Source organism: Haliaeetus albicilla, chromosome 5 (genome assembly GCF_947461875.1).
Source record: "Haliaeetus albicilla chromosome 5, bHalAlb1.1, whole genome shotgun sequence".
Lineage (NCBI taxonomy): Eukaryota > Metazoa > Chordata > Aves > Accipitriformes > Accipitridae > Haliaeetus > Haliaeetus albicilla.
The window spans coordinates 30,309,233-30,322,406 of NC_091487.1; the positions used below are offsets into that span (position 1 = coordinate 30,309,233).

General features: G+C 37.0%; 1 protein-coding gene across 5 annotated transcripts in view; it reads right to left on the reverse strand.

Annotated features, from left to right (window-relative positions):
• The window catches only part of AKAP6 (A-kinase anchoring protein 6), a 291,528-nt gene that overhangs the window by 177,708 nt on the left and 100,646 nt on the right, over nucleotides 1-13,174 (reverse strand). For all 5 annotated transcript variants that reach the window (XM_069784017.1, XM_069784016.1, XM_069784015.1 and 2 more), the window contains exon 4: nucleotides 10,084-11,868. In XM_069784017.1, the coding sequence (XP_069640118.1) occupies nucleotides 10,084-11,868 (1,785 nt within the window). The remainder of the gene's footprint in view (nucleotides 1-10,083; nucleotides 11,869-13,174) is intronic.

Sequence of the window (13,174 nt, forward strand, 5' to 3'; positions counted from 1 at the left end):
CTTTACCCTTCAATCTCATAGTTGCTAGAAATGAACCTCATTCCCCAGCATATAATTCCTCGACAGGTGCACGTAGTATACATACACCATGGTTGCTCCCGTAGCCTGAAATCACAGTGGTCCTATGGCATAACGACAATTAAACAGAGATTTGTGCACTTCCAAAAAATTTACCTTTTCCCAAACAAAGAACAAATTGTGTTACAAGAATGAAATTATCCAAATTGTATACCTTTACCCAATGGCACAAAATGAATTCCACAGGAGTTTCAGTGCCTTTTAGATAAAAACTAAATTCATTATTTTTACATAATATTTTCAGTAAGTTAGCCAGTAAGTGATAGATAAAGGAAGAAAGCCACTATATTCTTGGCCTGATAGTCACAAAGTAGGATTAAACACTGCTTATTTAAATAATATAACTATAGTTCTCTAAATGATAATAAAAATAGCGGCTATATTTGCAGGGAGATAACAACTCTAAATTTTTTCCAGAGGATAGGGGTTTTTTTAAAATATATTTCACAAAATCTGCAGAAGTGCACATGCAGGTTATGTTTTTTAAAAAGCTTAATAATTAGCATACACATGATATTACTTTTCAAAATCAGAACAATATTTCAACTTTAAATTTGTTGGAATAAAAAACATAGCAAAAAAATTCGGGACTACACTAAAGCAAAAAAGATCTTTGCAAGGAGGAAAGATTCTAGCTTATGATTTATTTAATCTCTGAATTTCTAACAACTACGTTTGTAAAGTTATGTGGGTCTCGTTCATTTGAGAAGGAAATTCAAGAAAATTTCTGTGAAATAGGTGCAACAACAAGTTTTGGCCTCAAGAGGGCGATATATCACCATGTCTAAAAGTTTTCCAAAATGAAGGAAAAAACCACTTTTTACTAGAATAGAACAGATGCTGTTTGCTTGTGGGTAACAGCTAAATATAGCCACCTCTGCTATATCATTGACATGACTTGAGATATAATGACCACGATTCCCCCTCAAAATCAGAACGTTTAATTCAGCATTTCCTATTATTCAAGGCTAATTGGTTAGAAGAGGTTAAGACGGTCACCTCATGAGAGATATTATAATTCTTTGACCCATGAACTTGTTTTGCAGTTAAAATTTCTGAGTTGAAAAACAGGGAAAATTATGATTGCCACTATTCGCTAAATATGGCAGCAGCAAGGAGAGATTAAGATTCACCACGTCTTTTCTTTACTCCATTATTATACCTCTAGTTTCCTAATTTAGCCTCCTGTTATGCACTCAGTTCTTGTTCACCTACAGTCTCCAAAGAAATCCTGTCACTATTAGTTCCTCCATTAATTGCTTTTCTTTTGCTTCCTAATTCTTCTACCCTCCCTTTCAGATAGTTTCTTTTTTCAGTGGTCTCTAGTGGGCATTTCTTTATACCCTCTTTAGACCCTAATTCTGACTCACTTCTTTCATCCCCAAATTTGGATATGTTTACAGAATAAAATAAAAACAATCTCTGGTCTTTCTTCTTTTGTCATCTTATTCTTTATTTTTAAACCCAGAAGCTTTGCTGTTTCTAACAAATTTACTATTTTTTTTCTGATTTTGTGTACCTCAACAAAGCTGTAGGAGGTTTGCACTGCAATGCATACGTGAGATTCACTCTAGTGAAGTTTGGACTTACCTGAGCCAATTTTATGTTAGCTGCTATAGTTCAGTTGCTGCTAATAGTGCAGCAGTATTTACATTTTAAATTACCCTGTGTGTCTTTAGTCTTATACAGCACAATGAGGAAACATTCATGTCATCAGATGCTGGCATCAGTAGGGAAAAAGCAATTAGTAATATTCAGTTAACTGTGACTTGGACATCTACACCGTCTACTACCAAAAATCTGTTTGCTTGTTGGTTCTCCCTCTGTCAGCCTGGAGAGATTCCAAACATTGTCCAAGGGAAACCAGAGGCAAATCTAGCCCTGGTTTGGGTAACCTTACTTGACCCACATGAGAATCAGAGTTCAAAATAAGTCTTTACTAACAATAAAGGAACGTTCAGATGAGATTCCAGTTTGATTTGCTAAGGACAGCTCAGCTGTTTGTGAGGATTATCATCTGTGCTCCAAAACCTAAAGCAAGGATGAGAAAACAATTTTTTGCCTTTCTGGTTGCTTTCAAGATAACTTTCAAATACACGCGTAAGCATACAGACAGTCTGAAACAAGCCTCTGAGAGATTGTTTCCTGTCCATATTTACCACAAATTACATTCACTCTGATGCCTAATGATGACAACTATGATTTAAGAGTCAGCATGATTTAATGTTTCATTCCTGATCATAACATACTGGAATGGATGAAGGAACAAAAACCAGTTTCTGTCAAAATGTATAAAGATACACAAGAAGAAAAAGATATGAACATATTTTGAGGAGTTATGCAATAATCTTACATAAGTGGACTTGCTCTTTCTTCTCAGGTTAATCCTCTCTAGACCCTTGAACATTTCTCTTGCTCTGACTCATCTCCAGCCTGTACACATTTTAAGGCGATGATGCGTTAACAACAGTAGATAGACTGGAATTTTATTTAGGTGGAAGTTAGTAGTAATGTATTATTTAAATAATTAAATATTTAGAATACAGCATTAGTGATTTTGGTATACTGTATCTTTCTGGAATATCCTGTACTTCCTCACAGAAGATACATAAAACATAAGTATCCAAGAGCCTAAGTATATTATGTAACAGAAGAGCTAGACCTTAAAACATTAGGAAAGGCATATCACTATGAAAATACAAAGCAATGAGCATTCTCTCTCACCCCTCCATATTTACCATATTTAAGGGGATATTAGAAACCACAATTTTAAATTCAATAGTTTTCTGTTTAATAATGGTGGCACTTCAAGGAGCCCTAAAATCATTACAGTAACTAGTTAACAGGGTAGTTCAGAAATTGTCTCAAACTCTTCACAGTCAACCTTCTCCTCAGTAACTGTCCCCTATAAGATAGCAGTTATAGAGGCTTCAGTCCTGACCAACACAGGAAGATTCCTCTTAAACCACCATACGCACTCTGAAGTAAATTCCCAATAGCAATTTGACACTTTCTGTCCGTGTTTTGAAAGCTAGTGCCATCACTGCAAGCTTCCAAACCTACTTCAATGGTTTCTGAGTGCCTTTCTCTATCTCCATGAGAGAAGTGAAAGCACTGAACAATCCCAATAAAATGTCTTTGCACTGATAGAAAGAAGTCAATCGTAAGATCATCCTAAGTCAATACTGATTAGTTCTCCAAGTTATCGCTGTGTCCTTTTTAAATCTGGAGCCTCTACTGGCTTTCCAGGTAGGTCCCCTGACACCCAGTGCTCACCTTTGAGCCTGCCCTTTGCTACAGTGAGAGCAGGAATTCTTCCTCTTGCAGTTTTACCATTCCCTTTCTCCATCTTCAGATCTGCTGCACCCTTTTGCCTATTAGCAGAAATCCAGAAGGTAAGAAATAATCCTTAACCTATTTCTGGAAAGTTTCCAGTTCACAAATAAATAACGTGGATGGCTCTGGTGCAGGCTTGTGCCTAGGCTGTGATACAGATGATTAAGACATGACTCTGGGTTGTAAAGCCAATGATCACTTAAAGCTGATCTGAGTGACTGCATTAGAATAGAAGAGGAGGGCTCACAGAATCACGTATGCAAAGCAGCTGTTCCTCTGTTCATCTAAGCTGTTAGTAGCCATCCCTGAGCTGCGAAGTAGTATCCAACTATGTACACAACAAGAGACAATCAGGAGGCTTTTTGCAGCCAAAGGTCTCATATCAGATGTGAGCCAAACACTGGATGTAGACATATCCCTTACAATCAGTTCTAAATACTAGTAAAGACATACCCTCAAATCAATGCTACCGAAATTATTTGTGAGCAGATTTTTTCTATTTCTCTCTCTCTCCCCTCTCTCCGTTTTTTTTTTTCCCCAAATTATTTGGAATGACTTGCCAAATACTAAATGTAAAAAAACCCTGATCTGAAACCGCTCACTGCCAAATCATTCTGAGCTCTTTACATTGGAAATTCAAACAGTTCTGAACAAGCATATGCTTCACAATAGATATGTTTCATTAAGGAAGCATAATTCCTGCAGTCAGTTTTAGACGTAAAGTTACAAATTCAGAATTTGCACATCTTACATAGAACTTGCTGGTTTTGCAAAGATTGCTGGTGACGAGCTCACGCAGACTATTTGTGGTAAAGCAAACGCCGAAGAAAAGTAATGTACTTGGAGGAGCTGTTTAAAATTCAAGCAAACTGTTAGGAACTAACTGTTTTGGAGGAACAGAGGGCTCACTGTATTTCAATATCATCTTCTAGTAAAGAAGTATTTGTCTGAGTAAAAGTGAGAGTTCCATATGTATACTACTTTACTGCTTAATAACAGTTTAACCAGCTTAAAAACTGAGGGATGGGCCTTCAAAGCAGGGGAGTATCATCAGACTCAAAACAACAAAGCACAAACTTGACTCAGTACAAAATGTGAAGTGACATTTTTCAGTTATGCTGCACAAAGCAGCAAGACTGCTGAGAAAACTGCAGAGTTGCCAAGGAATTTCTGGATCTGATACCTCTTTCACTTACTGTTTTTTATAAACTGGTTATCAACCAAGAGCAGTATTTCAATCTAAATTGTATGAAGCAGTACAAGTAAGATTCAGAGATGAACAAATTTTGGCAAGCACTCTATCTATTTGGAAAAATATGCAATCCATTTATTTTAAGAGGGTCAGTATTAGAAGTACTGTTACTAAGTTATTGAAAGCAAGAGGGCTAAGGGGAGCACTACGACACTTTAAAAATCCTTTATCTGGTAATCTGAAATAAGCCAGTCCTGTTCCCTGTTATCTTCGCTTTTTCCACCTGTTCTGTCATTACTGATTTCAGTTCTATGTCTTTTCTTTGTTACCAAGCCCCATCAGTGTTATCAGTTCTTATTAGTTTTTCACTACCTTAGCCCCACAGCCCAGACTTCATTTGTCCTCTATGCATGCTTTTCCTTCTAATGATGAAAATCACCTCCAAACACAAATAAACTTTGCCTCCCCTAAAGCTATCCAGCTTCTACCTTAACTGTACTGGTGTGTTTTCAGTCCATTCTCTGCCAAGAAGCAACTCTGTCCCCTTTCAGACTAAACAACACACATTCTTTCCTCTTTGTGTCAGTTCTCCAAATATTTTCTAACCAGCTGGCTCTCCACTGGCCAAATGGACTCCCAGCTGTATCTCCAATACAAGCTTGCTCTACCAAGGCCATTAACCATTTCCAGAAGCCTATCGTTTGGTTACCTTTTGTGACTACCTTCTAAAAATGCAAATCTTCCCCACCCAATCACACAAGCTATTTGTCACACTAACTAGTTTAGCTCCAATACTGCACTCTCCTTTGTAGACTGCACTGATCCTTAGCTCCTCCTAGACAGGAAAATTATTCCCATTACTCCAATAATTTGGAAAAGGGATCTTTAATCTCTGCTCCACTGAGGCATCTTGAGTTCAGAGGGGATAAATGGTTGCACAAAGGTGAGGGGATCCCTGACTGGGTCCTGGAAGGCAGCAAAATCTTTTATCCAGCTCTTTGCTGTAGGATCCCTGGGGCATGCTCTACCCCAAAGCAGAAAAACATGCGGAGCAGCATTATTTCATTCCCTTAGCACATCAAGAAGGTGGGTAACCAGTGCCAAGGCTGACCGGGCTCCCCAGACAAAATACAGAGCCAATGGAGTTGAGGGCAAATTCATGAAATGTGATGAGCTAGAAGAATGGGATCAATAGATATCAAATTGCTTCTTGCAGAGGAAATTCAGCTGCCTTTTACAGAAATGGAGCCTGTGATAAAACAGGCCATAAGTCTGTATAACAGGAAAAAATTGGCAATTTGCTTCATACAATTAAACCTGAGGCCTGCAAAGCAAGCACATCTTCATTTAAATGGAGTGTCTTACAAATGGTTACATTTCTACCCTTTGTAAAAGTGCCCTCGACAATCAAGTAGATGGGATTATCATTGACCACAGATTACAGCACAAGGATGCCAGTATAGTTAATCTAGTATTGCTTTTTAGAGGAGATAAAACTGCCTGAACAAGGTGGTTTTATTGTTATTATTATTTTATTCACATAAGATGATTGAAAATGCATTGTCATTAGATCAGCCCAAGATCAGTTTTTCCTTCCAATTTTTCAGTTTGCAAATAAAAATGGGGGAAAAAATAAATTATTAGTATGATTTTAAGGAAAACATAGTTTTCTTACAAAAAGTAAACCTTACAGCATTCTGAAACTGATACTATGGAGTCCTAGTGTTACATATGAGAAGTAGCAATTGGCCATCTTCTTATAGCAAAGAACTCTATTGACTTTACCTGTGAGAATAATGTTGTTATATCTTTTTTTCCCCTCCAGTTAGTTTAACAGAAACTACAGAGCTTAATCTGCATTCTAAAAATTCATTTGAGGTAGCTACTAAAAGCTGAACTATACTTTAATAATAAGAGGAACATTCAGAATTTGTTGTCACTTGTTCTCACATTTAACTCCAAAAAGTAATTTCTGAAACATACAAGGAACTGCCACATAAATTGTTATGTACCCCAGAATGGAGGTACCTAGTATTAAAGGCATGAAAAGCATGTGCCAAAGAATTAGCTGCAGTGCAAGGCAAAATACGGCAAGAGTATGCAATATTTATTGTAAAGCAAGAAAGTGATCCTATGTAACAACAAATGGGCCAGTCAAGCAGAATTCTGTTTGTAGGTAGACAGACAGATTAACAGCATGATAATACGCATGCAAGGACATCTGCTTAATTTGCAAGTATGAAAAACTACATTTTATCAGTTTCTGCACATGACTATCCTCCATATAACTGAGAAATGAATAAGGCTTCCAATAAATGCTTTAGCATATGTTCAACAAATTGCTTACTATCAAGATATTACCAGATTTATACTAATTTGAAATTATTCCCATCATAATAAAATACTGAAACTTCCTTGTTTGCCCTATTACCAGGCTAAAATATGACTTTCAATTATTTTGAGGCAGCCAGTCCCTTCTAAGATGTTGCTGTCCCAAAATGAAAGGTTATTTTAGTTTTGTTTTACAATCTCAATAAATAAAATATTAGGCTAGACACTTGCAGCAGTGTAACTGGATTACTAATGGGCACGAGCATGCTTCTTCTGTCTTTAATTAAGTTCTCATTTCAGAGATCTGACTTCTTTAGCACAAAACTACCACTAACAAGAGTAGTATTGAATTATTGCTAAGACATGTATTCATGCAATTAGGAAACTCCATTTTGAGTTGGAGACTTCTTATTAAATAACAGAATTAATGTAAATGCTAAATGATGATAAAAAAAGCAATGGCACGCTTTTGAGTCTCTGCTTAGGGAATTATGAAACAGGAGATCTAGCAAAAGAAAGGACTCAACTGTGACTCAGGTATGGTATTTTTAGTTAGATTTTGTTTACAATACTTCATAACATCACATAAGGGAGGAATTTTCTATTTTTCTATTACTTATATCAAATTAAAGTACCTCAGCAAGACACCATAGTGTTACTGAGGCAGGATTTACCTTCGTAAGAGCTCTTGTATTGCAAAATTGGTTCTTTACTAGTCTTACAAGCAGAAGATAAAATTACTAACAACAATGGAAAAACTCAGGTGAATAAGCAGCTTGGGAAAACCTTATATTTCTTTAAAATATTATAATATTATAATTGCTTTGCAAAACATTTCAAAACTTTTCTCTTGATTTTTTTTATTCACCATTCAGGAGGTACATTTTCAAGCCAGATGTAGCTAGTATACATCTTTCTGCATGAAATAAACACGAAACTTTCTTGTGTGCTGCTTTTAAGGACATGGATCACTGAGCTATCTCTCTTCCTAGCAGTGCTCTTTGCATCTGATGTTCTTTCTGCTTAAAGCCCTTCTACTCTGAGCCCCTTCCCATGACATACTTCATAAGATTATTTTCAAACTCCATGATCAACATTTCCCACACATTCATCACAACCAGGAACACTGAGAAATTGTAGAAAAAGCAGTGTCAGCAGTAGCAAAGTTCCTCAAGGACAAGAGCAGCAGCTGTAATCACTAGCTAGAAGGGTTTACTCTGGCCAGAGAAGAGCTAACTACCTTTAATTGCTGTCAGGAGCTCAATCCACTCTCCAGAGGAGGTGAGGAGGGGATGGGTATGGAGAGGAAGTGGGTGTTTACAGCTGCAGCCAGTTGTTACAGCTGGTTCTTATTCCTTCATCCTGGCAGGACTGAACTGCAGCTGCAGGGAATCACACAAAGACAGATGACCCCCCCCAAAAGAGAATTACTTTTTCAAAAAGTTTGAGAAGAATGAACATGATGATTTGAGAGGGTGATGCAGAATATTTCTCTGCCACCTGCTTCTTGCCAAAAGGATGCTAGTCAGCGTCTAGTGGAGGGAGCTGGTCCCTAGACACTCAACAATTCCATTCCTTAAAACAGGCTTTTGTAGTATCATTTGAAAGACAACATCTTACGTATTCACAAGCAGCTTTGATGGGATTTGTTGCTTGCACAGGGCTCTGTATCTGTCAGCTTCATCTGGACTAATTTTCAACACTACACAAACTTAAGCACAGAAACAGCTTGCACTTATGAAGACAGTTCTTTCATCAGAGTCCAAAAGATGAACCTCAGCCATCAGGATGGAGTCATTAAACACTGCCCTTTAGAGCTGACTGCTTCAAGGCTGGCAGCTGCTGCTCCCTCCTTTGTTTAAGAAGAAATTTCTCTTTCTGTGTTTTCTACCCTGACTTTATACTCAAACATCTCTAGCTCAACTACTTTTCTACTAGTCATAATACTGCCAATGTCTTCAAAAGTTATAGAAACCACGCATCAGAAGAAGCATTTACTGAAGTTACAAAACTAAGTTCTTTTTTCTTAGCTCTTATGGAGCTTGATAACACAGAAGATAATGCAGATACCAGATTTAACATTTAGATGCTAAGATCACCCTTTAATGCCTATGTGATGAATTTTAAATGATTTTAAAGTCTAGTAGAGATGGAGCTTTCTTTTCTGACAACCATATTACTAAACTACATTGAGGATGGACATGAAATGTTCTGAATACGAGAGTTCTCCTCTACAATGGCCATGAAGTCAAACCCATCAGAAAACTGAAGGAAAAATTTACTATGAATGTAAGCTATTAATTATATTACTGAGATGGCTAGGTCCTTATTTGATTATTCATTCAAATTCACCTCCCTTTCCAAAGTTTATCTTTTTTCTCGAAAAGATCTCATAGTGTTAACTACTGTAAACGTTTCCACTTTATAAGGAAGAGTTACTTCTGAAGAAGTGATGCCAGAAGCCAAGAATGAAATCCTATCTCATCTGAAGTTTAATGGGATAGTATATTATTGCTCTAGCATATTGCACTATTAAATTGCCATTATTTAGGAAGGATTATTTAAGTAAAATTAAAAAAAAAAAAAGAAAGAAAAAAGATGAAAAAGAGACATTATTCTTAGTTCCACCACCACTGGAGGGAAATAATCACTGCAAGGAAAGAGAACTGATTAAAAAGAAATGTGTTTATTATGCATGATATGACAGGAATCAAGAAAATGATTCCTCTACTCTTGGACTAAAGCAATTCTGTTTTATAAAGAAAATAAGCAGATGATATTAAGTATAACTTCATTCAAATACAACAAAGATCCCTGATTTTCCAATGTTTATTTTTCACTTCATTCAAAAATAACTTATCGTGTACCTGATCTTGGCAAAGAGAAGCTCTATTGATAAAATAATGTTTTGCCAAATTTAAAGGCATTGGTATAACTAAAATAATGTAGGCAAATTCTGTAAAGTTAACTGCAGTCTGTTATAGCTACTATGATCACTGCTGTTCTCTACCCCTAGCAGTCACTAGATGTGACTATTTTCATCATTAAAAGAAAACAAGAAAGCAACTCCACCCCTGCCCACAGCTCCATCTCCATACATAGGCTTATCAAGAACACAGCAGAACAACACAGGATTATTGCCTTACCTCAATTTTTTCCCATATAGTTTCGTAATTCTCTTGGTGTTGTATATCTTGCATCAGTTGATGAATTAAAGCTGATTTATTTGAGGCAGAAGTATCATTCTCAGTTGGCTGAGTGACAGCAGTCCTTTCTGACTTTTCTTCAATGTATTTTTTAATGCAAGATACCGGCATACAAAGATCTTCATCAGAGAGAATATCACTGAGAGGCCCAGATTCAATACTGTCACCTAAGGAGGATGCTATATCACTTGAAGAGCTTGGTGAAATTCTACCCATTTTTTTGTGCTTTTTTGTCTGATACGTTGGATACATTTCTGAATCTGAGTTCATTTCTGACAGCTCCCAGTCATCAATGTTTTGAATGGTTTCTCTTCTGGGCTTTTGGGGCAGCAACTTTGTCAAATTTTCTAGTTTTAAAGCTAATACTTCAGTCTGTTTGAGATGTGAAGGAAGTGCTAAATATTCATCAGACCCATACCAGACCTCACCATCTTTACTGTTCTTCTGAGTATAGTATGGTGTTGAGGAGAAGCTTTTATTATTCTTTCTTCTCAGTAGAGGAGGTGATGAGTTGGTAAGCTCAGAACCAGCTGAGGAAGCATTCTTCTGGCTACGCGTTGGTGAACTAAAAGGCTCAGTTTTACCTTGTGATTGCCCATTTGGGTCTGCCTGGTTACAAGATTCTGATGATGCAGAAGAATCTGTTTCCGTCTCCTCCAGAGACTGAGAGTTATGAGAAGTAATTCCATTCTGTAAAGAATGTCCTCTTTTTTTGACTTGTATTGGTGGAGCTGTTTTACACATACCTCCAGGTGTTCTGCCAGCTTTCACTTTCTCTGGAGCATCATGAGACTTCTTGTGCTTTGATTTTTCTTTACAGGTGTAGAAAGTAGACTTTCCTAGACTTACAGGACTGTCCTTAAAGTGATTATTTATTGTGTACTCGAGATTTCTATCACCTATTGTATTTAAGCAATCATATGACTGACTAACTGCAGATGCACTGTTAGTGTAGGGTGACTGTAAAGCTAGGCAAAGCTTGGACCTGTCCGGTGGATCTAACAATGAGGGTGTACTTCTACTCATTTCATTTTTAACTATCTGAGAGATTTGCCTTTTTAAATCATTGGCTTCCATGTAATCTTTAAACACATCATCTTTCAGAAACAGACCTCTTTTTGGCAATGTAGGCTGTGTAGGGGAGTCTTCATTATAGTTAAAGCAGTCTCTTATGGACCTCTTAGGAGTTGAGTTTTCACAGTGAGAATGTTTGATTTTTTCACTGGTGTGCTGTGGAAGATTGCATTCTGGGTTCTTTAATGTGGAAACTGGTTTGCTGTCAGTAGGTAAAACACCATCTTCAGAGCAGGGCCCTTTAGAAAGAGAGGAGTTTACAGAAGAAGATACTGGTGAGAGCTCATGTGGTGCTTTCCTGTCTTTGCTTTCTTCTCCATCTTCTGCTGAAAGAGATACCTGGGTTTCTTTCTCATGTAATGTTTCATTACATTGGGAAGCAACGGAATCAGTTGCTACTGCAAGTAAACCCACACTTCTGATAAGTCCTGGAAAGTCCTTATCCATCTCACTGTAGTTCCAGGATTCAAATGATTTTGCTTTCCCTTGGCTGGAGGTCATATCATCCAGAGCACCAAGCAAATCCTCACTAGGACTGTAGTCAGATAGTTCAAATGCAGTAATACCACAATCCAGTGACAAGTAATTTTGAGAACATTTAATGGTTAACTGTCCAGAATCATCAACTTCAGTTAAAGAGTCAAGACGGTCCTGAAATAAATGAAGAAACGGTACATTTTTAGAAGACTAATTTTCATATACAGCACAGGCAAGTAACAAACTATCAGCTTCTATGTTTCACTGCCTAATATCTAGAAAAGCATTCATCACTGACCTGCCTGTTTTTGCAGTACCCTGTAGATGAGCAAACCATTCTAAAGGTTTTGGGAATTAAGAATGACAGTAAACTGAAAAATGCTTAGTTTCAGTCTGGTGCAGCAAGTTACCTAAAAATAGCAACTCACTTTTGTATTGGTGTTCTCCTCCTTAAATTCTGCCTCAGTTCTACTTACTCTGTAGCTGGCACTCAGAAATTCCATGCAGTATTTCCTGTGTTAACTACCTCAAACAGAATGGATGGGATCTTGGGGACTGCTGACTATATCAGCCACCTTCTTAATCTTGTGTTCTTGGAAATCCATGCTGCTCTATGATCTTTCAGTTGATTGCCAGAATGTTTTTTCCAAGCATCATCTAGCAATGAAAGACATTACTTCCCATATTTATGAGATAGAGGTTGCTAACCACATTTCACTTTTTTCGTAGCATTATCTCGTGAGGATTTATCTGCTGGAAATTGGAGCACAAATGGAGAACAGCTCAAGGAAAAGAAACTATAGCCTGGAATCCTAAACCTCTGGCCTGCCATGTCCCCTTGTCAGCATCTTCTCAATGGAAGTCCTTCAATCTCAGAAACACAGACATAGCCAGAGGAGACTATCTCAGATGGCAAATGAGATTCTTAAGATCAAAGTCAAATTAATGTTTATAAATATTTTGGTGACTTATTTGAAGGACACTAAAAAAATCTGATTACATTAAGATCTGAAAGCAGCCTGATATATAACAATCACAGCAAAACTATGTTTAGTCAACATTTTATAAGCATATTTCTAGTAAAAGATTTAATGTTCTAACACCTAGGCAGGCCTCGACTATTTCCGGATCCCAGCACATAATTTGAAACCTGAACATAGGATCAAATAATTCTGAAACAATTTCTGTTCTTATTTACACTGGTGTACATCTTAAGTAACTCCATGAAACTATCTAGAACAAGAGAAATTGGCAGAGCATGTCAACTGGACAAAAAAAATTTGAAAAGCAGAATTTAAAATAAAAAAGCCAACATTTAGCCCAAGTGCTTACAGAAACTACTCAAAAAACATCATAAAGGTCAGAAACTCATGTTTAGGATTTTAACTTTAGGTGCCTAAATCAGTACACTGGTGTTTCTTCTCAGGTTTGGTTTTCATAACAGAGTTTTTTAAAGCAAACTTTTGAGTATCCACTAAAT